At 43.3% G+C, this 27,332-nt stretch overlaps 1 protein-coding gene and 1 long non-coding RNA gene across 29 annotated transcripts in view; one reads left to right on the top strand and one right to left on the bottom strand.

The window, feature by feature from the left end:
* On the top strand, window positions 1-27,332 carry LOC310846682. The gene is made up of 2 exons (XR_014565464.1): window positions 1-47; window positions 21,693-27,332. It is a non-coding gene; the product is annotated as an uncharacterized lncRNA (long non-coding RNA).
* ADGRL2 (adhesion G protein-coupled receptor L2) overlaps window positions 23,506-27,332 on the bottom strand; it is a 353,211-nt gene continuing 349,384 nt past the window's right edge. For 12 of the 28 annotated variants that reach the window (XM_083743186.1, XM_083743175.1, XM_083743197.1 and 9 more), the window contains one exon: window positions 24,217-25,681. In XM_083743186.1, the coding sequence (XP_083599312.1) occupies window positions 24,927-25,681 (755 nt within the window). In that variant the 3' untranslated portion in view covers window positions 24,217-24,926. Of the gene's footprint in view, window positions 25,682-26,427; window positions 26,481-27,332 lie in introns of those variants that run through there. The other 16 variants (XM_083743180.1, XM_083743193.1, XM_083743191.1 and 13 more) reach the window with 3 other exon arrangements.

Genomic DNA, 27,332 nt, shown 5'->3' with positions numbered 1-27,332 from the left:
CTCACAGCCATTTTGTCTTGCAGCTGCAGGTGGGCTTCTATTCCTTGGTAAGTTAACCAGCAATTGCGGGGCAGGGCAGGGTGGGGCAGGATGGTTGGTGGCCAATTTTTATTCTTCATCTAGCGCTGAAGTGATGATGAAAATAATAATAATAATTTATTTCTACCCCACCTATCTGGCTGGGTTTCCCCAGCCACTCTGGGCAGCTTCCAACAAAAGATTAAAAACACATTAAAACACCAGTCATAAAAAGCTTCCTTAAACAGGGCTGTGTTCAGATGCCTTCTAAAATTCAGATAGTTGTTTATTTTCATGACATCTGATGGGAGGCTATATGCTATCATTGGTAATATAAACTGAATTAACTGCTGTGGTGTGAGTTTATTCCAGTGCTTTCCAAACACATTCAATGCTTCTGACTGCTTGTGTTGTTGACTTAGAGTTGGCCATTAAAAAATAAATAAATGGCTTGGTGGTTTGGCAGCCCCCTAGAAGTGTGCATCTCCTGGTCGTCTTGGTTGTAAGGACACTATTGGAGGGGAGCATGGGCCCCACAAAAGGTGGATGTGGCGCAGTGGCAACACACCTAGGCAGCGGTGTGTGTTGTATTGGCAAGGGGGGGGGGGTAGTATGGTAATCTGGTCAGGTTTAAGCTTTCAAACTTGTTTTGCCTGCACAGAGTTCACTTGTCGTAAAGTAGCAATGACATTTGGTTGGAAGATCTTTGTTGGGGTCTTCAGGGTTGGCTCTGGGGGCAGGTTGATGGGAGTTGGACTGTGTGGTAGGTCTGTTGGACTGTGGTGGAAATGGCATTGGGCAGGATCAACATAGTATTGGGGGGGGGCTAAGGGGACGATTGACAACTGCACCCCAAACTTGGGATATCTGCCTGTTAGGAATCTGCACCCGTGTTTCCCAGTGAGACTTCGCTTGCTTGGCTTGCACCACGGCAAGGTTCAACGCTGGCCGACACCCATGGAAAGAGTTTGGGGCGGATCCATTCCATCAACATGGGCCTTGTGGAATGAGGAACTGATCCTGGGGCCTGATGCCATGCCAACCCTTACTCTGCCTGCTGCTGTCAAAGATTTGGCCTGGTTTTACCCTATCACCATTGTGCAGCCTTTTTATTTTGCTGCTCTCATGGGTCACGTAATGCGCCTGCCTGGGCAAAAAGAGTTCAAGGTGGTATCCAGTTAAGCAGTTCCATTAGCAATAGAGTTTCTGTTTGTGCAGGAGATAAAAGTCCTCTCCTCCTGCCTCCCCCCCCCCCCAACCATGTACTCTCCCCAAATCCGCTCCGGAGGATTGTGAGTAAACCCAGAACAGGTTTGGAGAAGGTGAAGCACACCCATCAGGTAAGGGGAGAAGGCTGAGGTAAAGTTTGTCTATGTGAAGAGATTCAGGTGTGCAGTTTGTGAAGAGACGGAAGGAGAATTTGGACAAACCCTTTCAAGCATCAGAATAATGTGTGAGGAGGCCGCAAAAACCCACCAACTAGCCCCCAGCCCCAATTCTGTGACCGTGCAAAGTCACAGAATGGGATGACAGTGCCCTCAGAGCCACTTTCATTTCTTGCCCAAAGTTCACGCTTTTCTTTTAAAATGAAGGGGATGTTTGTTTGTTTGTTTGTTTGTTTGTTTGTTTGTGTAGCAGGGATTCCTGTTCTCTCTCTCCCTCCCCCCATCTGCGCTTTAATTGCTTTGGAGGTGGAAGTCAATTTTGGGATGTTGTATCTGAACAATTCCAAGTTTTTCCGCTGCTAAATGGGTATTTTGTGGTGCTCGTGACAGTTTCTTTGATTTCCAAATGTGCCTCTGGACCTTAAAAGTTGCACTGGGTGGGGAACTGTTCCTCTTTGTGTGCTGTGTTGTTATTTTAACTGCACTATTTTTGGCATTTCTGTACTCTGCTCTGAAATATTGCAATGTGAGTGGTCAATCTTTTCCGATAAAAAGTAAAATTACAAATGTACATATATAGGAATCCTCCATGCAAGGTGGATCCTGATGTGACAAAGATCTCCCCTTGTGTGGAGGAGCCTTATGTGGTATTAACTGGCATCTGTCTTTAAAAAAAAATGTTGTGTTTGGCATAATCTTCATGCGTGTGCTCAGTACTGGAATAGGGGCGAAGGTTAAAGGTTTTGCTCAGTGCTAGGGATGGGTGAGAAATTCAGTTTTGTTTGCCTCTTGATAAGGAACAAGGTAACTTGCACTTCTTGAACCAAACATAGCTATTTTTCTCTGAAATGTTGTGCTATAGTTCTCCAACCAAACTGTTCAAAAATGCATATATGAGGAGAAAGCGTGCATTAAAATGCACCTGTTAGTGAAAATAGCATATATAAACATGCATTATACTAGGGGGGGGGGCAAGTGCCAAAACCACCTAAAAATATGTGTTTATTAGGAAAAGTTAACACTAAAATGCTGATGAATTTTCATGAGGATTAGAATTTTTTATATATTATAATAATCCTCAAATTGCTGTGGAAATGTGGAAAACAGGATTGAAGATTGGAAAAAATGAGAAGCTGAGAGAAATGGAAATTGGCAGGATTGCTCCTTTCTAATTCAGCGCTTTGAGAAGCCCCTGAAGAACGATTTAACCTTGCCCTCCACCCACCCCCGTTTATATTGAGCATCGTCTCTTAATTCTGCACTCTCTTTGAACATCCAAATAATTTTACTGCTCCACAAAGGCTGCTCTTGAACAGAGGTGACTTCAGGAGCAAGTCACTTACTTTAATTTCTAAACATCTCTGTGCAGAATGTACCACTGTGCCTATCTTCCTGTTCCTGTCCAAAACACATGAACAGCTAGTGCAACCTATCCCCATTTGATCAGTGCCTCCCAGTTTCTTTTTCGCTGCTGGTAAACAACCCCTGGAACATGGTTTGTATCTAGAATGTAAAATCAAACCTTAATTTTGCCTTTCTGTTCCATAGCTGGCAGAATCCTTTAATTAGGCACAGCAAGAATATGTGCTAGGCATTCTCATTCTCTCCCTCTCCCCCCCCCCCCACACTTACTTTCTTTAACTCTCTGACAATCCCTGTGGAGGCAAGTAGCATTCAGGAAATAGACAGAGAGGAATCTAAGGTAACAAGCAGGTAATGTTAAGAGCAGAGCAAAAGTTCATTGGGGAGAAGGAGCAAAAGCTTTACCCCTTTGGTGAACAAATACTTTCAGACAGGTATTGATCTAAGCCGAGGAGGAAAAGTGTTCGCCTGCCATCATGAAATAGCGCTTATTAGGGGTGAAAAATGCAAGAACGAGGTTACAAGTGGTGAAGAGAGAAACTAAACATTTGTTTGTGATCAAGAGTTTGGGAGAGGGGGAATGAAAATATTTTTTCCTTGCTAGCAGCCCGGATTATAGAAGCACAGGAGAGCTCCTACAGTTAAGGCGAGTGGTAAAAACAGATGTTGGTCATTACAAGCTTATAAAAATGGCGTATCTGTGAGTCATTCTGCCCACTGCTGATGTAAGCAAGAAACAGGCACAGGGCAACTCGCTAGAGCTTTCCTCTAGCAATACATAAAGGTTGGTATTTAACTAAACAAGTGGACCAATTTCCACTTGTGCAGTGGGGCTTTCCCCTCCCCTCATTACCCCATGTGCCCCCTACACCATCCCCAAATCTACTTCAGAGTGTTGAGGGTCAACAGATTTGGGGGCATCAGACTTACTTTGCCGTTTCTCAGCTTTGTAAAACTAGATCCCACACAAAATATCTTTAATTCTGATCTTTAAACCAGCAGTCATTAAATCCATACTAGATTTTCGTCACCCACTAAGGACATTCTTGTTATGCCTACCCAGATGCTTAGAAAGGCTGATGCGAATTATAATCTGTTTTAGTATTTTAGCTTCCTGTACATTTTAATCTATTTTACATATGTCCTGATTCTGTCTTTTTGTAAATCGCTTTGCGTTTTTTGTTTTTTAAAGAATCAAGGGGTGTATAAATTTTATGAAATAAATCCATGCTTCCGAACATGGGAGCATCGTAAAATATGGAATTTTCTCTCTCTTTAAATACTAAGAAATACACTGTGGGGAACATATGTCAGGCAGCCATGACTAATCACAGCTCCGTGGCTTGTCTGCACTGTTTTGGTTTCCACATTGCATGTTCTTCACTGGAAACCTCAGGCATGTTTGGCATCTGGAATCGCCAAACATGAATTGTTCCAAAAAATGCCTTGAAGACCTGTTCGAGTGAAATGCTGGTGCAGGAGGAAGTCACAAGAGGCAGCCAAAAGCTGTCCCCTCCATCATTTTTCCTTGCTCATGTCCTCAAGACTCACAGGTCAGACATGTTATCAGATGCAACCTTGGAGAAAAGTGTGTAGGTGTTTAGCTACATCATACAAGACGCACAGCTGTTTGGTAAAGCTGTTTGGAAACTGCAGCTTGTCTAACAGTCTCGGGACAAGGGTCGCTTCATTCATTACCGTCAAAGACTACACTTTTTTTTTTTTTAAGAATAGCAAACACCCAATTCTGGTGTGAATCAGATGCATGTTCTTTTTTTCACTGCACCAAAACATAAACCTCTCCTGGGGAGGTTGCAAAGTGCTTCCACAGTGTATATGCAGCCACCTGAAGCATAGCGTAGAAATGAGCATGTGAGGATTTTCAACTTGTTCATATCTCTCCCTTCCGATTTGGGAACTGCCCCACTCTCAGCGGATCTGCACACTGCAGATATTTCCTTCTGCTGCCACTTTGGCGCCACATCCGTATTGGTTCTTCACAAAACCAACGAAAGGAAGCAACACTCACCCTTCTCCCTCCTCCCCAAAGTTCCAGCCACAAAAGGGTGACTCAGACCAAGAGTACCCCAGAGCATGTGCAGAGTGCAACGGGGGAAAGTGAGTAGAGAAGGGGACTTTGGGCTGAGCTCCCATGATGCATGGCTCCCTGCCATCCACTGGTTAGTGTAGCTATCTCAGGCAGGAAAGTTTTCATGTTTAATGTAGGATTTTTGGATTTTAAGCACCCAAGGATTTAAGCATTCAAGGATTCTGTTAGGTGCATATTGTTCTAGTAGCTTTATACGTACTATTTCCTCCTAAAGAGACAGCTGGTCAATTAAAAATCAGACCATTGGTTTGAAGGCAACTACTTGGAAACTTCAGCTAGTCGAAAACGCAGCAGCCAGATGACTAGCTGGGGTTACGTTTAGAACTCACAGAGGCCCTGTTTTAAAGCAGCTATCATATTGGCCCGAATATAAGCAGCACCTGAATATTAGCCGCACCTTCAAAATTCAAGGGGGGGGGGGAGAAAAAAAGACAATACCTGAATACAAGCCGCTCCCTTAAAATTCTGAAGGCACTCACACCCGTTCCATTTTGCAGTAAAAGTACATTTTTGTAAGGCCGTGAATTTAAGCCACACTTTAATTTTTCATGGTCGGAATTTGGAAAAAAAGTGTGGCTTATATCCAGGCCAATATGGTATGTTGATTTCCAGTTTTGTGGCCCAATTCAAGATGCTCACATTAGTTTTCTGAAACCCCTGTATGACTTAGGCTCAAAGTATCTTGAAGACCACCTCCCTCCCTACAGATACCCTTGGGTGCCAAGATCAGCAGAGAGGGATGCTCTTGATTCTTCCACCACTCAGAACTTCAGAAGGTGACAACTCGGGAGAGGGCATCCTCTGGGCAGCCTCTTAAGTTGTGTAATTCCCACCCCAGAGAAGCTCTTCTGCTCTATTCATTGTGCAGCTTGCATTATATTCTGAAGACACACCTCTTTATGTTGGGCTTTAACACCTGAGATATTTGGACCCACCTTATTCTTGTCCCAAACTGTCATAGCCTCCAACATTTCTCTGATGAAAATAGGGACATCCTATTCCATAATAATAATAATTTTACTATTTATAGCCCATCCATCTGACTGGGTTCCCCAAGCCACTCGGGGTGGCTTCCAACATATATTAAAAAATGTAAAAAATGTAAAACTTCCCTCTATGGGGCTGCCTTCAGATGGCTCAGGGATTTGGATAACTCCATACAATGTCAGCATTTCTTCAATGAAAATAAGGACGTTCTAAGGAAAAGGGACGCAGGTGGCGCTGTGGGTTAAAGCCTCAGCGCCTAGGACTTGCCGATCGAAAGGTCGGCGGTTCGAATCCCTGCGGCGGGGTGCGCTCCTGCTGCTCGGTCCCAGCGCCTGCCAACCTAGCAGTTCGAAAGCACCTCCGGGTGCAAGTAGATAAATAGGGACCGCTTACCAGCGGGAAGGTAAACGGCGTTTCCGTGTGCGGCTCTGGCTCGCCAGATGCAGCTTTGTCATGCTGGCCACGTGACCCGGAAGTGTCTCCGGACAGCGCTGGCCCCTGGCCTCTTAAGTGAGATGGGCGCACGACCCCAGAGTCTGTCAAGACTGGCCCGTACGGGCAGGGGTACCTTTACCTTTACCTTTACCTTAAGGAAAAGTGGGACATTCCGGGATCAAATCAGAAACTGGAACTGCTTCAGTAAATCTGGGACTGTCCCTGGAAAATAGGGATACTTGGAAGGTCTTCTGTTTTTCATTTTGTAGTATTAAACTGCTATGATCCTATGTGGGCCCTTATGGTGAAGAGTAGATAATAAATCAAATTACCATACTAACAATGGTAACAAATTTTCTGAAGGAAGAGCACAAAACATGGCATTTGGACAACTTCGCCTCTGTTTTTTGTTCCTGGGGCTGACTAGTTCTCACTAACCTTTAGGCCTCCCCCTTTTTTCTGCATTTTTGGAGCTGCTGGGAGTAGCTGCCTGTGAAGTTGGGAGCCAGCTTGCTTACGTACCAGAAAATGTGCACAATATTTTGTCATTTTCCCCCAGCTGTTTTATCCTTCCTCACCTGTTGAGAGGAATGTGATTAGGCAATAAGCATTAAATTTACCAGCCGAGCTGCAGAAAAGAACACAGGGATGAGGAACAGTGTTTGCGGCGCGATAAGCTAATGAAACGCAGGGGAGAGCCACGGAGATGCGCGGTGAGGCCCAAACTATTAAGGTACAGAGCAGTCTGCCTAACTCTTAACTGAGTAGGTAGAGGATGAGAGGTAACTTTTTCTGGATTGTATCTTGAAAAAGAGAGAAAAGGGAAGGATCGGTGTGTGAAGGCTCTTCTCTGACTTCCTGAGCTGAAGTTAAGCAAACTTTTAGATGGAAGAACGATATGCTTGTACCTTCAGGGCTTAGGAATTCTTGCTTTGCAAATATTTTTGCGATGATCGCATTTGCAGTGACGTTATGAGTTTGTGCTTATTTTTCCTTGTGACCAGGGACTTGTTGTGGTTGTTGTTTCAGACTTAACTGTTGCCTTGCCCATGTCTTAACATGAATCTGGTGTATTAAAGCCTAGATGCCCTTTGTGGCATTTTGAGTTCTTTCCCCTGCTCCCCGAAATGCCCACACAAAGTCTTAGCTGCAGATGAGTTCCTTTGCTGTTGGTTGACACTTTCTGCTTCTCCCGAGGCTGCTGCTGGGAGTCACAGGGAAAGTTTGAAGTGTAAGGACAGGCATTGGGACTACAACTCCCATCATCCCTGACTACTGGTCCCATTAGCTAGGGATGTTGGGAGTTGTAGTCCCAAAACATCTGGAGGGCCAAGTTTCCCTATGTCTGTGTAAGGCGGACAAAAAGAGAATGAATGTGGGAAAACGAAAGTGCTTTTCTTCAGCTTTATGTACACACACAGCCTAAGGAATTGGTAAATACAGTTGAACCTTGGTTCTTGAACAGAATCCGTTACAGAAGTCCGTTCAACTTCTTAAAAAGTTCAAAAACCCAGGTGCCGCTTTGATTGGCTGCAGAAGCTTCATGCACTAATCGGAAGCCGTGTAAGCTGCGTTGGACATCCGGGTTCCAAAGAACGTTTGCAAACCGGAATACTCACTTTTGGGTTTGTGGCTTTTGGGAGCCAAAACATTCAAGTCGCAAGGCGTTCAACAACCAAGGTATGACTGTATCAGGGAAAAAATTGAAAAGGGCCTTCTTCGACTGTTGTGAATAGGGATGGGATTCATTTTGCATTTAATGGTGAACTTACATAATTTGCATTTCATGAAACCATGTGCGAACCAAAATGTTGCCATCATTTGAAAGTCACATTTCTCTGAATGCAGTTCCGAATGCTCCAAATGCATTTTTCCAGCCCAAGTAACATGTATGAAGATAAACGTACTGAGGTAAAGCAGAGGTTGGATGGCCATCTCTCATGGGTGCTTTAGCTGAGAGTCTTGAATTGCAGGTGGTAGGACAAGATGATCCTCGGGGGGTGGGGGTGGGGAAGGGCCCAGGAAGAGAACTGAGCTGAGTGTAGAAGGGTCTGCAAGCAGCTTGTAGAGACACAAGGGTGTCTCTCTAGAAAGCTGAGTTGGGCAGTGGATTTTGCTTTTTGGAGTAGGTAAGCTAGTTTGCCTCCTCATTTGCTCAACCTGCATCTCTGTAAACAAATCTCATATATTCCAAAGTGCCATAAGCCTCCGGCGACCTCCTTTAAAATAAAACCAGGGGCTTCCGGAGGCGGCACGAACGGCAATGGCTGCCCTCTTCTAGTTGTGAAGGGGGAGCTCCGCAGAAACGGGTCGTCCGCTACGGCGAAGAGGAGACCCGCATCGGAAACCCACAGGCAGCGAAAGCCTGTGGTCATGGGACTCGGCGGGCACCAGAAGCGCCCCCCGAAACGGAGAAGAGACCCCGTAAGCTAGTTTGCTTCCTCATTTGCTCAACCTGCATATCTGTAAACAAATCTCATATATTCCAAAGTGCCATAAGCCTCTGGCGACCTCCTTTAAAATGAAACCAATCCTGGAAAGCGCTGAGCCCCCAGAACTTCTCGCCACTTATGAAAGGTGCCATAGCAATCTAACACTAAGAAGGTGGGTGCTCACACTTCCGTAATTGACCCCACATTTGCTCAGATACATATAACATACTTAAGGCTGGAGTTTCATCTTGATAACCTCCTAAGGGTTTATAACAACCCCTCTGGAAGTCATAGAATCATAGAGTTGCAGGGCAAGCCTCTGCAAAGTAGAAATCTCAACTAAAGCATCCATGACAGATGGCCAGGCAACCTCTGCTTAAAAACCTTCAAGGAAGAAGAGCCCACAACCTCCCAAAGGAGACCGTTCCACTGTTGATCAGCTCTTGCTGTCAGAATGCTCTTCGGAATCTCCCTTCTTGTAACTTGAAGCCCTTGATTCGAGTCCTACCCTTCAGAGCAAGAAAACAAGCTTGTTCCCTCTTCCATGTGACAGCCCTTCAGCCCTTTGAAGATGTCTATCCTATCTCCTCTCAGTCTCCTTTTTTCCAGGCTAAACATACCCAGCTCCTTCAAGCGCTCCTCATGAGGCTTCGTTTCCAGACCCTTGATCCTATTGGTTGCCCTCCTCTGCACACATCCTGGCTTGTCAACTTCCTTCTTAAGTTGTTTGTGGTGCCCAGAACTGGACATAGTATTCCATGGCTTGAACTAGATACATCAAAAACAGCATTTCAGGAAAACACATTGTAAACTTGAAAGTGGGAAATCACGTTGGCGAAAGACGGAACCCCACAGCGCCATCTGGTGTCACAGTGTTATAACGCATATAAAACACTTTTTTCTTTACTAATGTAGCTGAGTCCCAGGTGTGATCTGCCCAAGGCAGAATAGAGTGGTACTGCTACTTTCCCTGATCTGGACACTATACTTCAGTTGATGCTGCCTAGAATAACATTAGATCCCACCCCTCGCTGCATCACGCTTTTGGCACATGTTAAGCTTGTGGTTTACTAAGACCACTAGATCCTCCTTTTCACATGTACTGCTGGTATGCCAGGTGTCCCCCGTCTTATATTTGTGCATCTGGTTCTTCGTGCCAAGGTGCATAAAAAGCGTATGCTTCCCTCCAGAGCTGGACTGCTCTCAGGCAGGTCTGTTTATCTGTATGCTGCTTAGCTCCTGCTCTTTTGGCTGTCAGACGGCCTTGAGGCCACTTTCCTCCGTGTTCCCACACCTGGAGGGTCCACTCGTGGCTTTTGAACATTAAAAGCAATGCTGGCCTTTTTCCCATTTCCTTGTGGCTCCGGTGCTGAGTTTGCTTCTCGCAAGCAGCGCTATGCCAAGAGACATGTAATGAGCTGTATAACTTTAATTCAACAAATTGAATACATAACTTGATGAAAGGCAGGTATTTTAATTTAATCTTTGCCAGGCTGAGCTCTTTATTTTACTCTGCTCTCCTGCTGGCATCTCTGTTTGCCTTGCATTCAATCCTTCAGAGCTGACTCAAGGGCAGGATGCCCCAGGAACAGCAGGATGTCACCTTTTATAATGAATGAAACCCTTGAAAGGGTGACCTGGAAATGCTTTTGTTTTGCTGAGTTTCAGAATGGTAGCCACTTCACATTTGTATCAGTTAGGCACATTGTAATTCCCTGAACAACAGGGCTGGGAGTTAAAACAGTGGAAGAAGTGGGTGGGGAAACCAAATTGCAATAAATCATGCTTTTATAAATCTGAGAAGAGAACCGCACTCATGAATATGTCCATCTGCTATCCATCTGCTTAAAGGTGAGGCTCCCCATAGCTTTAGCATCAAAGGCAGAGGTGGAGGGCATGCAGTCCTTCAGATGGCGATGAACTCCACTTCCCATCATCCCCAGCCAACATGTCCAATGATCGAAGTTGATGGAAGCTAGAGGTACCACAATCTGGAGGGTCATGAGGCTTGAGCTAACTGGTACATGCACCAAGGCATGGTAATGAATTTCAGGCTTGCATAGCCTTCCCCACCAAACACTTGGAAACTTTAATATGAACCAGGGTTTATGCCTATAAATATCCTGTTCATGCAGCACGTCCTTCACATGAAATAGGTGTGTGTATGTGAATGAGCTGGATTGGAATGCCCTGGATAGCTCAGTTGGTTAGAGTGTGGTGCTGATAACCCCAAGGTTGCAGGTTCAATCCCCATAAGGGACAGCTGCATATTCCTGCATTGCAGCCGGTTGGACTTAGGTGATCCTCAGAGTCCTTTCCAACTGTATGATTCTGTGATCAGGCTTTTGCCTATAATGTAGGCAAGATTCCAGCTCCTACTAAAATGTGCACATCTCCAAAGGGTCAGGATGGATGAGCCCAAAGCTTTCTCCTCCTGCCATGGAAGCAACTTGCATACTAGGGTAACTAGTGGTTTTTGGAAAGGTTCACATCATGACATTTCGAGGCAATGCTGTTTGGTTTGTCTTGCTGTTTGCCTGCAATCCGTATGTCATTTCATCCCTATCAAGGTCCACTGGGAGGAAATAGTGTCCTATGTCACCTTGGTCATAGACGAGATCCCATGAAATCATCCAGAATATTGTAATGCTGCATCATACATAGAAAGGAACATTAGGTGGGGAACAGTCTGTAACCTAGGCAATGAGAGATGTTATGGTCAGCAGGGAGAGGGAGGTTTCGGAGAGTGTGTGTCTGTCTACATCACTTGTGTGAGAAGTTCCGTTAATGAAAGCTGGCTGCTGGCATGCCATCAGAACAAACTCTGAGGTGAAAGTAAAACCTGGGATCTGAACTCTGGCTGAGGCTCATAAATGAAATGGAGGCTCAAACTGTGCATTAAGTGGAGTGACATTATTCTTTCCTCTGTGTTTTCAAACTCAAAGCAGCCTGGGCAGGCTCCAGGCAGTAAAAGCGGGCAGGCAGGCATAGCCCTTTCCCATCAGGCTCTTTTCCACGTCAAAGTTGTACTCACTAAGCTGCCTTTTCATTCATAAATTAGCATGGGGGTGGTGGGATATGAGGACTCTTCCTTTCTCTAAAGATGAAGTAATAGTTTGGGGAGAGTATTTTTAAATGAAAAAGGACCTAGGGCAGGTTTAGCTGCAAGCACCCCAACCCTTTGAATTTTTTTGTTATTGATTATATTCAATTTCTATGCTGGATACTGCCATGAATGGATTTGACCCTAAAGGACAGCCTACGATATTTTAAATAAATTTAATAAATATGGCCGGCAGACTCCTAAACCATGTAACACCATATGCGTATATCTACCTAGAAGCAAATCCCATTGAGTTCAGTGGGATTTAAACCCAAATAAATGGGCATAGGATTAAGAATCATAATGTACCGTTTTGAGCCTAAGTGTTTGGGTGCATTAAGCTTCAATGGGTTGGCAGCTTGAGGATGACTAATGGTGTTGTCTCTATAGATGGGATATGGGTGGTGCTGTGGTCTAAACCACTGAGCCTCTAGGGCTTGCCGATCAGAAGGTTGGTGGTTTGAATCATTGAGACGGGGTGAGCTCCTGTTGCTTTGTCCCAGCTTCTGCCAACCTAGCAGTTCAAAAGCACACCAGCGCAAGTAGATAAATAGATACTGCTCTGGCAGGAAGGTAAATGGCATTTCTGTGTGCTCTGGCACTCATCATGGTGTCCCGTTGCGCCAGAAGCATTTTAGTCATGATGGCCATATGACCCAGAAAGCTGTCTGTAGACAAACTCCGGCTCCCTCGACCAGAAAAGCGAGATAAGTGCCGCGCCCCATAGTCACCTTTCACTGGACTTAACCATCCCGGGGTCCTTTATCTTTTACCTTTGTCTGTAAAGACAACAGAGAACCTGCTGAGAAAATGGACTGCAACACCCTTTGTGTGGAAGAAGCAGTGTAGAGTTTGGTGTGCTTGTCCCGGGCTCGTGATTGTCAAGTATAAACAATATTTATAGCTGGGGTAGGCAACCCAAGGCCTGGGGGCTGCAATTGCCTTCTCAATCTGGCCCGTGGATGGTCTGGGAATCAGCGTGTTTTTACATTAGTACAATGTGTTCTTTTATTTAAAATGCATCTCTGGGTTATTTGTGGCGCATAGGAATTCGTTCATTTTTTCCCTCCAAAATATAGTCCAGCCCACCACATGGTCTGAGGGATGGTGGACTGCCCCACGGCTGAAAAAGGTTGCTGACCCCTGTTTATAGCGATCTGGCCGAAAGTTGAAAATAGGCAGGTTTGAATCTATGGTACTAGCCTTGTAAAATACATGTGGCTTGCATCCAACATAGCACTAAGCAACTGTTCTGCACTCCCCTCAAAATCTGTCCTCAGGAGCAATCTGGAGCAGAGTTGGGGAGCCCGCAGGCTGAGAAGAAGTGGGAAAGTCCCGTTTCACAAGTGGAAATCCTTGAGTTGAGAGGATGTATACTTAGCACTATGCTGGATCCAAGCCTGATATTGAGTACCAAGCTCAGTTCTCAGTTCCGTGTCTTAACAAATTTGAATAGTCTTGCCATTCAGACAGCCTTCTTGCTGGCATGCTGCTGGCAGGTATTTTACCGCCGCACACAGCGCCACAAAATCCACACATGATTTTCACCACAAGAGGTTTGGAGAAGGGCTGCAGCTTAGTGGTACAGCTTCTGTTTGGCATGGGAAGGTCCCAGGTTTAATCCTGAAGAGCCACAGCCTGCATACAGCAGTGCTCTGGGCTCCTAAGGCAATTTCCAGTGTGGCTACTTTCTCATGTTTTGTACCCTCACAAATTCCTCCCTCCCAGATCTCTTTAGATAACAAAATATTGAATCTAGGATCTCATCCGTTCTGTCTGGTCTATTGATTTTCTTCTTGAGGCATGCAGCCCAGTGGCACTTCAAGATCAAACTGTGCCATATTAATGGTCTCAATACTGCTGCAGGTAGTTTGAAAGAAGAGATACAACTCATCATTGAGGCACTGGAATCTAGCGGATGTTTCCTAATCTCTTCCTTTCTGTTTTAAAAAAAGTGTTTTAAAAGGTAATGGGATAAGAGATTTACTTAACAGAAGTGAATGCGTTCAGGTTAAAGTTGTTTGTTAAGAAGACTCAATGCAATTTATTATAGTTTAGCTTGCTTGAAAAAAATAAAATCCAGTTATTCAACTATCAGTACTGTCTTGGTAAATGGATAGCACAGAGGGGAGAATCCTGAATGAGCTCAATAACCTTTTCTTGAACATTTACCATCAAATGAAGCTTTTAAAAACGAACATAAAAGTAGCATGATTCGAAATTGAAGGATGCGTTAATAAAAACTCTTGACTCTAGAGTTAGTAGAAATAAATGAAAGAAAAGCCTCAACTTCTACAATTCAAGGAGCTCGTCTGATATGTTGGCTGTACAACAGCACCTAAACCCCGCCTCCTCTATTTCTTATTTTAGAAAATAATTATCAGTGTGTCCGTCCGTTAAGGTTAACAAACAAAGCTATAGATAGGTAGCCGTGTTGGTCTGCCATAGTCAAAACAAAAAAAATTCCTTCCAGTAGCACCTTAAAGACCAACTAAGTCAGTTCTTGGTATGAGCTTTCGTGTGCATGCACACTTCTTCAGATACACACTTCAGAAACAAAGCTATGTTAGTTCCAAAACTAGCACAGGAAAAGAAAGCGGGAGAAGATGAGTACAGAAGACACAGCTGGGAAAACGGCAGATAAACTCTTACAGGCAAGGATCTAGATCAGAGAAAAGAACAGAAAACCTTCAGTTACCGTTGCAAGGAATTTAGTGACATTAACAATAAAGCTCAAATCTGCATTCCAGGTTTGATCCAATATTATTAAAATGCTCCTCAAGGGCAATGAATGTTGGAGCTGTCTTCTGCAAGAATAAGTTCTCTTGAGATACTCTTTCTAGAAAGATGCTTTCTTGAAGGACACAAACTCTGGGATTCAGGGCTTTTGAAATACACTTGGCTTTGGGGGATCTTTCCCCCTGCAGAATAAATCCTAAATCAATACCAATTTGTAAGGCGGCGCCTCTGTTTGTGCTTCTCCATCCTAGGACCACTTCTAAAGGTAAAAGGTAAAGGACCCCTGGACGGTTAAGGCAACTATGGGGTTGTAGCGTTCATTTCACTTTCAGCCCAAGGAAGCCGGCGTTTGTCCGCAGACAGCTTTCCAGGTCATGTGGCCAGCATGACTAAACTGCTTCTGGCGTGATGGAATCCAGAGCGCACGGAAATGCTGTTTACCTTCCCACCGCAGCAGTACCCATTTATCTACTTGCACTGGTGTGTTTTTAAACTGCTAGGTTGGTAGGAGCTGAGACAGAGCAACGGGAGCTCACCCTGTTGTGCGGATTTGAACCGCTGACCTGATCAGCAAGCTCAAGAGGCTTGGTGGTTTAGACCACAGCGCCACCCGTGTCCCTAAGGACGACTTCTACTCCCAACAGCTGGCAACTCATGAATGGTTATGCTGGTGGCTCAGTTTCACTGCTTCAGGGCACAAGTGTATGGCAGGCACCAGACATCTGAATGGTACTGCATGCCAGTGGTGAAATATTTTATAGGGGAACAGTTAGGACCTGAGGTGCCAGCTTGTGAGGGTGATGGGGGGGCGTCACGTGTGTGAGGCCGTGACCTCCCAACATTGCACACATGAGCATCGTACCTGCTTCTCTAAAGCTGGGCGGAAGCCTCCTAGACTTTGGGAAGAACATGCAGGCTTTTAATACTCTAATTTACTGGGAACATTTAGGGGGCTAGCCTAGTCCCCCTAGTCCACTGACCACACACCACTGTTGCATGCAGATGTATTCTGGTGTCTGGGACGTGATCACCACAATCCCTTAACTGTTTAGGTCCAGATGTTTGCCGCGGAACTTCCGTGTCAAGTCTGCTTGGGATCGCAACTTACTGTAGCAAATGGAACCTGACATTCCCACGGCTGTGTGTAGTGACACAGTCTGCCATAACCCACATGCGATGGAAGCAGGTGCTAATTAAAATTGCAAGCTAGAGGGAGCATGAATTAAGGAGACAAAGAGCACAGAAGCCAGAACAGAATAATCTGTGAGCAAGTTGGCCTTGATTTTCTAATTCACAATCGCCCCAGAAATTGTTAGATGAAATGTACTTAAATATAGCATCTATCACTCCATAGAACAATCACCAGGACAGCATGTAATTAGAGCCCTCTTTAACTATAAGCAGCATGGGGCATTTTCTCATCTCCAGGCACTTGTCCCTGAAGTGATGGCGAAATCCCAGACAATAGTGCGGTCTGAAAGATATGCTTCCTTCTTTACTCCTCCTTACACACACACACACACACACATATATCTGACACACTGACACAGAGACACCATTTCATAATTTTGAATTTTAATGAGACTCAGTCATTATGGTGCAGTTCTTCAGCCACACTGGGTGCATGAATCGTGTATTGAAAAAAGACGAGGCAAACACTCAGCGTTCCGTGTATTGTGAGATTCTACCAAAAAGCACATTTTCACAATGTTCAACATCCAAAACATTTCACTCTTCGTTTACCCCCCTCCCAAAGCAAGTTTCTAGCCCTCTTGGCGATTGCATAAATATTCTTGAAACAGTGTGGTTAATGCATGGTGAAATATTGCTGCTAAAAAGAAAATATCCCCTAGTTAGGAGATGGGACTTTGTATAGCATATTAGCATTTCTAGTAACTACAGTGGAACCTCGGAAGCCAAACGCCTTTGAACTCAGATGTTTCATCTCCTAAACGATCGAAAACTGGAAGTGATTGTTCCGGTTTTTGAATGATTATCGGAAGCCGAAGGTCTGATGCTCTTGCAGCCAATTGGGAGCTGTGCCTTGGTTTTCGAACTGTTCCGGAAGTCGAATGGACTCCCGAAATGGATTAAACTGTCAAAAACCAAGCTACGACTGTAGTAGAAGCAGAATGAATTATGTATAAGAGAACGTATGCAACACAAGATATGAGAAATAAGAGGCTAGATCACACCAAGATTTTGTTCCCACAATGGCTGAACAATTGCTTATGGGAAGCTGACAAGGACAGAACACCTTAGCACTCGCCTGCATATTCTCCCTAGTAACTATTATTCAGAATAATAGTACCCACCAACAAAGGTACTGGAGGCTATATCCATCGTGACTGTAAGACCACCTTATCCTCCATTAATTTTGGGCTAAAAAGGCCCAAATATTATAACTCTTCCCCCCCCCCCCCCGACACTTGTTTGGTTTGGCGGCCCCTTTCTGCATCTTTTCCAGTTCCACAGTATCTCTTCTGAGATGCAGAACTTCATCAGTATCTCTTCTGAGATGCTGAGCCACCAGAACGTCACGCAGTTTGTGTAAATGCACTTATGAATTAATTGTTGTATTTGGGGGGGGGGGGTACCCTGGTGCCACCTGTACGTTAATTGCAGGTGTGAATAGCATAGGCAGAAGGCAGCCTCTTTGCGAACCATTTTTAAATGCTTGTGCAAGCACACACAGGCAAACACAGCTAAGGTTGGTTCTGTTTCATTTCTTCCAACTCCTGTCAGTGATGCATAGAATCACAGCCTATTTTATGGTGCTCGGAGTCAGTAGCCTTGAGGAACGACGTTTGTGTGAGGGGGGAATAGGTGCTATTTTGTCTCAGAACACCGAAAAAGCCTTACTAAGGAAAATGAGGCATGGCGCATTGCTAAGGAAAATGGGTGTGAGAGGGCAATTAGAACACCCCTCCCCAATGGTAGAATTAATGTCATACATCGAAAGCCCCATGATACCACTTGAAACCAGCAGAGATTGGATCGCCACTTTTCAAGGATGCTGTAGTGGAATTGCTGCATCAGCAGGGCTTTGGTCTCAAGGACCACTGACATTCCTTCCAATTCTGTGGGCCCTTAAGCACTGTACATTTAAAGCAGCAGCATACCACTTTAAATAAATGGCTTCCCCCAAATAATTACTTCTCAAAATTGTTAAGGGTGCTATGAGTTGCTAAAAGACCCCCGTTCCCCTCTCAGAATTTGCAGTTCCCAAAGTGGTTCAACCATCAATGCCCCTTCCCAGAGAACTCTGGTAATTGTACAGTGGTACTTCGGGTTAAATAATTTGTTCCGGATGTCCGTACTTAACCTGAAACTGTTCTTAACCTGAAGCACCACTTTAGCTAATGGGGCCTCCTGCTGTGCCGCCAGAGCACGATTTCTGTTCTCATCCTGAAGCAAAGTTCTTAACCTAAAGCACTATTTCTGGGTTAGCGGAGTCTGTAACCTGAAGCGTATGTAACCTGAAGCGTATGTAACCCAAGGTACCACTGTACTCTGCGGTGGGAATAGGAGTTTTCTAAGGCTTCCCAGCATCCTTAACAAACTACAGCTCCACAAATCATTTGGAGAAACCATGGCTGTTTCTTTAGATATATGGTGCAAATGTGGATAATCTCGGTCTGCACTCAGTCAGACCCCGCCATGCCTGTCTACAGCCAGCCCAAGGGGTGCCCCTTCCACCTCCTCAGTCTCAGTTTTGTCCTTGTAGAGGGAGGCAGATGGGGTTAAATCAGTTGGTTCCCCCATTATCAGCTTCTGGCTCTGCTGATCATTGGCTCTGGGCTTTGCCTGTTGGCCTCCCTGCCTTCCACCCTACCAGTCCCAATGGGGACAAAGCACCACCACTGCTTGTGTTGTTCGGGGTGCCCATACTTCTGCCTACCATTCTCACAGCATTTACTAGAATGGGTCAGAAATATGCTTCTGCCTCCTTGCTTTCTCCAGTTTGCATCAGGGTGTAAAAGTGCAATAATCTTCCGCCAAGTCGAGGCTATAAACAGATGTTACCTCCACTGTGCAGGTGGGGAATGAAGTGTTCGACTCCATTAAGAAAGCTTACAGCTAGGACTGTCTATAGAATTCCTGCAAGACGTGTCTTGTAAAGTTTCATTCAAAAATGGCTAATGACCAATTGCCACACAAGGTGCAGGCTTTTAACACTATGAAAATAGAAATGGATGAAGAATGCTATTCCAAATAAATGGCAAGCAATCTTGCATAGCACACTGAAAGCAATCTGTGTGTCACTAATGCAGCCACTAAAGCCGCATTAAAAGGCAATTTTTAAAGCAAACAAAGACATCTTTCTCAGGGTTTCCATGAGGTCAAGGTCAGATCTTTCTGTTTCTCCAAAGCAGGTAGAATTATGCCTGTAGTAAAACGAATACTTTTGCACAGCGGGCTTTTGAACAGGCTTTTTCGCTCAATGGTAGACAGAAAAATACCTGGTTCAATAGCTGGAGTTCCCAGTTTAAGGACCAGGTAGCGGATGAGAGGGGCAAACCATACCTGCAACCTTTCTCAAGCCTTTCCCAAGCTGATGCTCTCCTGATGTATCTGATAACATCCATCATTCCTGACTACTGACCATGCAGGGGTGGATGGGGGTTGGGAATCCAGGTAATCTGGAGGACACAAAGTTGTAGAAGGCCGTCCTAGATAGCTGCTGCCAGTCACAGTAGATAATATCAAGTTAGATGGAGAAGGATTCTGTCCTGCTCTATGGCAGCTCCTCTGTTCTTGCCTGTTTATTAAAATATTAATGTGCCATCTTTTAGGAGTAAACTTCCTTACGGTGTCTTCCAATTAAAGACCTGAATATAATCACAGATAAAATAACAAAACCAGCAGCTAATGAGATGAGCAGCCAATGCAGAGTTACTGCAGTTTAACAGAAACCAATAGCAACAGAAACCCAATCAACAAAAACCTCCTTCAGGCAATTAAGCCAAGGAGAAAAAGTAGATGTTCAGATCTTTCAATATTAGCCCATTGTTCCAGAGGGATAGTGGCCTGCCCGTAATGCTTGTTAGGGTCAGTGTTTGAAAAGAAGCAGAGACGTAATAGAGTCAAAAGGGATGTTGGCATACTTTGGCATGAATAAAATAAATTTAAAAATAAAACATTTGAAAGTTCTATGACACACTATAGCATAAAAGTACCTTACAATTCATAGCTCATTTAATGTTACACAGACTTGAGGTAGGGAAAGGTGAAGTGCCACACAATATTTTGTCTTTGTAATGCAAAGCCTTCTATATCCAGGGCCAGCCTGCACTGAAGAGAAAGGGCCCATTACTGGCTTGGCAAAGCCTGGGCGGTGGAAATTACTTGGGGAGCACTGAGCTGCGTTTGTCGGCCGCCTTGTGTGGTTGCATGCAAGAGGCGGAAACAAAGCCTGCGAAATACTGTTCCCCAACCAAGCAATGGCAGGGTGAGGCAGGCAAGGAGCTCAGAGGACACAAGCTGTAGTCACATGGAAGTTTATTCCATTTTCACAAAACTGTTCATTTTCATGTTGTATTTGAGCCTTCACACACAGTGAAAGGCATTTTGGGAACTATTGTGGAATATATCACACACATTTTCTTACTATTTGCAAACACTCTCCCCCCCCCCCCCCCGGAAGCAAGTAACATGGAAGTGAGCACATCATCTGAAAGCTCAAATATAATGTGGAACTTAAGTTAGGGAAAAGTTATGAAAAGGAAATAAACGGCCATGTGACTCCAGCTACAGTGTGGTTTATTTCCACCCTTCCGATTCTTGAGATGACAACCAGTTATAGCCTTCCTGCCTCCATGCTGCATTTATTGTTTGTTTTTATGCAATCTTGCTACATAACTTACCGTATTTTTTGCTCTATAAGACTCACTTTTTCTCTCCTAAAAAGTAAGGGGAAATGTGTGTGCGTCTTATGGAGCGAATGCAGGCTGCGCAGCTATCAAAGAAGCCACAACAGCAAGAGGGATTGCTGCTTTCACTGCACAGCGATCCCTCTTGCTGTTCTGGCTCCTGAGATTCAGAATATTTTTTTTCTTGTTCTCCTCCAAAAACTAGGTGCGTCTTGTGGTCTGGTGCGTCTTATAGAGCGAAAAATACGGTAGTTTTCCTTGTCTTCCCACTAAGTTAAATGATCCTGGTTAAGATTCTCCCAATCTGAGATATGCTGTGGCTATTAAGAGTTTTGCCTTCAGAATAAGGTTCCATTCCATGGATGCTTTTTTCGTTTCTTTAAAAGGTGACAAATACATTTCATATATTACAAACAAGATCTCGAACTAATGTCAAAGTCATTAGCAAGGAGTAGCCGGATGTCCTTGTCCTTTAACTACAATGATTCCTTGTGGATGCATACTCTCTCTTTGTTGCAGCGCTCTTGTAAGCGTTGAATGCCAGGTTTTTAAAAACCACATACCTACACACACCAAGCAAAGCAATATATCATTCCCTTACCATTTTCTGAATTTTACTTGAGTGTTTTGTTTAGTTCCGAATTTCCTTGTACCGCCAGAGCACTCATCCCAGCCCCATGGCAATAAATAAATTCTGCAAAAACTGTAGCGGAGCTATTTTCTCGCACTATTTATCCATGGTGGTTTGTGTAATTAAACAATAACAATAAGAATGTTGTATTATTTTAAGCACATTAAACTAGCTGCAGATTTGTTTATAACAAAGGCGGCAAAAAGAGAGAAACTATTCAGTTAGTTAGCATCCTAAACAATCAATGAATAATAGAGCATTAAATAAGTGATCACCAAATGAACACAACTCTTATGAATTAAATATGCCTGTAAATTCTGTTTGGTCTTATCTGTTTCCATTTGTCTTTTCCACTCTTCCTTTTCTGTTCTTTTTTGTTCATCTAGCTTCTAGCACGGATGTTTAACTTAATCTTGTTTAGCATCATATATATTGATAATTTCTCTACATAGTTAATAGCAATTGTCGTAAGAAAAAACAGCTAACAAAATAATTGTATAATTCTCAAGCCTTTATCGGCTCACTTCCTTTACATAGTTCTTTCGTTGTCAGTTGGTTTTGACTGCTATAGCAGTAGTGAAGATTCGAATGAACCGTCTTTTTTCTCTCTTTTATAGGCTCATGGAAACCAGCTGTATATGATGTAAGTACACTTTATTTATTAGCTGGACTTTGTTGTTACCCTCAAAGAGCTCAGGGCACCTTACAACACATGGCTTATGGGAATTCATTCTGGGCAGTTCGCAGGACCAGATCTGCTAACTGCATCATGTGCCTCTAACATTCTGCGTGCTACCAATTGCATTCCCCACATACCACAATATGGCAAAACTTAATAGCCATAGGTTGCATCTACAGAAAGACTTGATCATAATGAGGAAAGACTTGGACAACTGGCTGTCCTCCCAACAAAGATGTTCATATAAGATGCTTTGGATATGAATGATTCCCAGGCGTTAAGCACAGATGACAGCTGTGTCGTAATTCTAGCTTATGACCCATATTAATTTATGGTTTACCCCAGGGGTCAGCAAACTTTTTCAGCAGGGGGCTGGTCCACTGTCCCTCAGACCTTGTGGGGGGCCGGACTATATTTTGAAAGGGGGGGAAATAAACTAATTCCTATGCCCCACAAATAACTCAGAAATGCTTTTTAAATAAAAGGACACATTCCACTCATGTAAAAATATGCTGATTCCCAGACAGTCTGCGGGCTGGATTGAGAAGGCGATTGGGCCGCATGCAGCCCCCGGGCATTAGTTTGCCTACCTATGGTTTACCCCATATAGCCACCAAGTACTTTGACTATGAAGTGCATACAGACATAATGATCAAGGAGGGTGCTACTGATTTCCTTGCAAAAAAATTAAGGCCAGGTGAGCTTAGGAAATCATTCTGATCTGAAGCAACCCCTAACTCATGATGAAACTCAATGTGTATTTGCTGGTCCTTCCTTAGGCATGCATAGCAGCTATAAATCACAAAAGCTTTCTTTTGATGAAATCCCATTAATCAATATGTAAAGGCCATTGGGAAGTTAAGGAACGCAAGCCAATGGCGCTTCTGCAGAACTTCCTGGCGGATTGTACCAAATAGCTGTAATTAAGGAAAATGCTGGCAAAATGAATATATAAAAGTACCTGTGTGGATTTGATTTTTCTAATAATCAGGGCTGCAACAACAAAAGTGGTGAGCACGGAGGGAATAATTCAACAATTTAGCAAAAAATCAGTATATAATACTTAAATCCAAGCTTTTGCAAATGAAAACCCGGAATCTCGAATAATCTATGGGCAAATTAGTGAAAAGGAATGAACAGACAGTTCCAAAGTAGTGCATCCGAAATTAAATCCCGCTTCATGCTATAAAGCTTTGGGCAAAGTATCAGCTTCCTGCCTCGATTCCCCATCTGCTAATAGTAGTAATAACAGAAACGCTAATTTGCATATCACAAAAGACTGCTGTGATTTACCATATTTTGCAAGGCCCTGAATATTCACGGCACTCCTATAAAAGCTGCAATATTAGTATTTTCTCTCTCTCTGCAACAAGAGCTTATCTTTATCACTAATTATAGCCATATAATTACAGTTGCCTGAAATAGGACTGCAGAGTTTGCATCCTTTTTTATTTTTAATAAATCATATTCCTATTTGAATTTTCTAAAAAATCTGTTATGTAAATGGAGGAGGCTGCCGAACACTTTTGTAACAGAGCTCATGTTTCTGATCTTGATCATATGTGACTATGACTAGAATATCAAGTAGCAGCAATGACCTCTATTCAATAGAGATATATAGGCAGCTCCTACACCAGACCTCTCCATATAAATTGAGAACTGTAAGGGAGTGATGCTAAGCTGAATTTAGCCAGCTCACACGGTGAATAATCGAGCTTATGACTCATATGTAAGAAAGAGCGTTTTACCTATTTGGAAAAAAAATTCACATTTATTTACTGTCAAACAGGTGTTAAACTTTACATTGGATATTAGTGATGGGCTCATTATTAACAGGTTTACACAAAGGGATTGAAAAAAAAGCAAAAAAAAACCCTGAAACAATGTACATTTAATTAGATCTTTTATCATAAAATAAATTAATTACTAAATATAGGCAGGAGGAATATGGAAGAGTATTTATGTTTTTTCTCTTAGCTTAAAAAGGTCAGGCACCTTTAATTCATTAGTTTGTTTGAGATTCACTAGTATGTCTGTCCCTTTGGCCACTTCCCTTCCTTTCAGCCTTCCTCAAAGTTAAAAGAATGAAAAGGGAAGTGATTTATAACCTGATATAGATTTTTCTTTTTTTAAAAAAAACCACAACAACAACCCAAATTTCATAGTGTGCAAGGCATGAAATTAATTGGCATCTAAAAGAATTCTGCCCGGAAAAAAATATATGTTCTTTTGGCAATAAGAAATTTAAAACATAAGAAGAAATACTAACGTCAAAGCAGAGCACTGTTTACAGGGAAAAAGAAGTGAAAATGGATAGAACTTTTTAAACATGTTACGCTACTATGAACCAAGTGTAAAAGGGGGGCGGGAGGGGGACGGACAGCTTGTAGCATATGTGCAACCAAGAGCGTTTTCACAATATTTTCTTCAAACTCTTTAAAATTATTTTAATGACAATTATATTTCTGTTTGGACACAAATGTATTTATTTATTTATTTATTTAACCCTAGCAATAGAACAAAATATAATTTCTTTAGCCATTTTTTTTTTTCATGAGAACAGTTCATTGTACAGTTGAGGAAATATATGAAATAAGGCCTGTGGCTTGATTGCTAGTGGTTAGACAGGTTTTCAATCTTTACCTTTATGGAAAAGATTTGCAGTGAACCGCAAACTGATGCAGAATCTCTCTCCTGCTTTTTGCAAGTCTTGTCAGGAATAGTAAGGTACAGTAAATTTGTCCCACAGGATTTTAGCGCCTACGTCTTGTATATAATACAATGCAGGCCTACAAAAAATGATGCAGCCATATTTACAAATTTAGTTCACAAACTGCTGCAGTAAAATGGCTGGAACGTTGTGTGTGTGTGTGTGTGTGTGTGTATTTCACAATCTCTTTTACGTCAGCAGCAAGATATCTTAAAATACCTTGATGGTATCTCTTTTTTTCTGTTTGTAACAAATAATTCTTTTAGTATACTCTGTGTATATACAAAGCTTTGTTTTATAAAAATTCACAGAACTGCAAGGTCCAGTCGTCTCCTTTACACGGGAGAAACCACAGGGACAACAGAAATTGTCGCTTCGAGCAGATATGAGGGAGCCTGCATGGGGCCAATTAAGTCTGTTTAATACTTGCAATGTGGCCTTCAGTATTCCTTTGCTACACTATTAAAGGCTTGTCACTAGTTGCATTTGTCCTTCCCTAACATCCCCTTCCGGAATACATCCTTCCTTGTTAATGGGAATTATATAGCCGTCACTATTGCCCCTGCTGATTTGATAGTACATCTGAAGCTGATGGCCAGCTCCAAGGTTTGGCATGCTCTTGTAGTAAATGTCCTCATTCTCGCTCCTCCTGGAGGGAGAGAGGTCTTCCTCGATGTCGGGACTGCTCTCCGGGTAAGGAGAGTCTCTGAGGTTGGGCATGCTTGTGTACAGAGAGTCTCTGTTGGGGGACTGGAGGTGGTCTTCAACTTCGGCCGTCAGCTGGGACACATAGCTGTCTGTTCCTTCCGTCTTCACTTTCTTCTGTGGCTGGTACAGAAGGGAGTGAGTCCGTTGGGGAATCAGAGGCGCCTCGAGTTCCTTTTGGTGCAGCTCCAGGCCGGCGTTGTCACTGTGCATCAGAGACGAAGCATCTGCTACAATGGCGTCGTCTTCGCTACTGCTCCCGCCGATCACAGCTTTGATTGGCAATGTGCGCTCTAGGTTGTGGTTCTTGCTGCTGCCCCGCAGGTTGTTGTGTACTAATTCCGAAATGATCATTTTCTCAAAGGCGGTGTCATTCAGGCTTAGCCCACAGTCTACAACTTGCACGCTGTCGTTGTAGTCTCCGTTGCGTAAAGAGTAGCTGTTGTTGAAATTACCATTTAGCGGTAGAGTATCCATGGCACTTGTATCCCTGGCATTGTTCAGTGAATGTCCTGAAACAGAAAAGGGACATCTTCGGGTTATTGCCAACACCAGAGCCCAATGTTCTTATTCTATAAAGGTTTTTAATGTAGTTCAGGACAAAGTTGTACTTGAAAGTAAGACTTGAGGAACGTGAGGAGGGGGATGGGACTTCCCCAAAAGTGTAAGGAGTTACGCACCTTATAGAAGAGAGAGAGAGAATTTTACAGAGTAATACTGCTTTTCCGTGGAGCGTCAATGATACTTTGAATTTAGGAATTTGAAAACAAATGGAAAAGGTTCAAATGCAACAATTTAGTACCCAGTTGTATAGCTCTTCCCTCAAGGAAAAGAATGGTCACTCCATGCACTTGCATATGTAATGCAAAGCAATTTATTCATCAACATTTATATTTTTAGTGCAACACCATGATTCGGGGAGGGGGGGAATGAACGCAACATAATTTGTCCTAAACAACACTAAATTAAAAAAAGAAAAAAAGGAATCAGGTCACATACGAAACATAAGGCAAATGTGTAACAATAAACCCACGTAACTGGCAAGCAACTATTTTAATATATAGCATTTCTAACATTTCCTCTCGTGTGTGTGGTTTTTATTTATTTATCTGAAGATGGAGTAAAGAAAAGAATGGAAAAAAATGGACAAGTACATAGATTTCATGTTAAGCACAGACAGCCACCTCTCACACTAACAGGGATTGAGGCCCACAAGCACCATCCAACAACACGGAAGACAGCAGGTGGAATGACTCACTTTGGACAACTCACATCATGTCTGTCTGCTCAGGCTATCTGGCCTAAGAGTAGCTGATATATAAAAGAAAGTAAAATGATTTATTGTAACATGATGAAGAATTACTGAGCTTCTCAGCAACTTAGTCAGAGCAAGGGTTCAGCAAATTAGATTACTAGCAATAACAGCTCTCTTTTTTTCCCCCAATATGATTTTTGTTTTGTTCATTTTTAATTTTTGGTTGCGTTTAATATTCTCTCCGCCAGCAACGGCGCCAGGCTTCAGGAGGTCAAAGTTCGCCTGCAGCTTGCATCAGTCACAGTGACAGCACTGAATGAACCAGCATAGTCTGTTAAAGAGTTAGGCCCACAGACATTATGGGCGTATGGAAGTCAAAAGCACAAATGTCAAGGGTTTCTCTAAGCATGGGTCACAGAAATTAACCAAAGAAGAGATATTAGCTGTGGAATGGGAGGAGATTATCAGCCAGGGCCGATATCTTTCAACTGCTGGAGAAATGGAGAAATTGGATACATCTGCGGGAAAGATGAAAAGAAGTTTTGGGAAGAAAGGGGGGGGGGGGCGACTGGAATTTTATGGTGACATGCTCTTTTTCTATACAAAGAAATTCCATTTTTCTGGAGACACAAAAGACATGTAAACTAAGACATCACAGTGCTTCCCAGGCAAAGAAGAAAAAGAAAGCTATGAAAGAAACTGAATGGCATGTGTCATGGATAAAGTTAGATGGTTTGTTAGTGAACTTGTAGAAGAATCGCTTTTAGACTTCTAGAGCAATGTTTGGAGGAGGGGAAAACTAAGAAAGAATGAAATACTGTTGTTGGAATGGAGCTGACCACTGTGAGGCTGCTGCATCACATACAAGGCTTGGAGTTGTTACAGAGAAATAAAATATTGTGTGTGCC

The sequence above is a fragment of the Podarcis gaigeae genome, assembly GCF_964106915.1.
Source record: "Podarcis gaigeae genome assembly, chromosome: 6".
In the NCBI taxonomy this organism is placed as follows: Eukaryota; Metazoa; Chordata; class Lepidosauria; order Squamata; family Lacertidae; genus Podarcis; species Podarcis gaigeae.
Note: the sequence above shows the minus strand (reverse complement) of the source record. Positions and strands in the feature narration are given on the sequence as shown.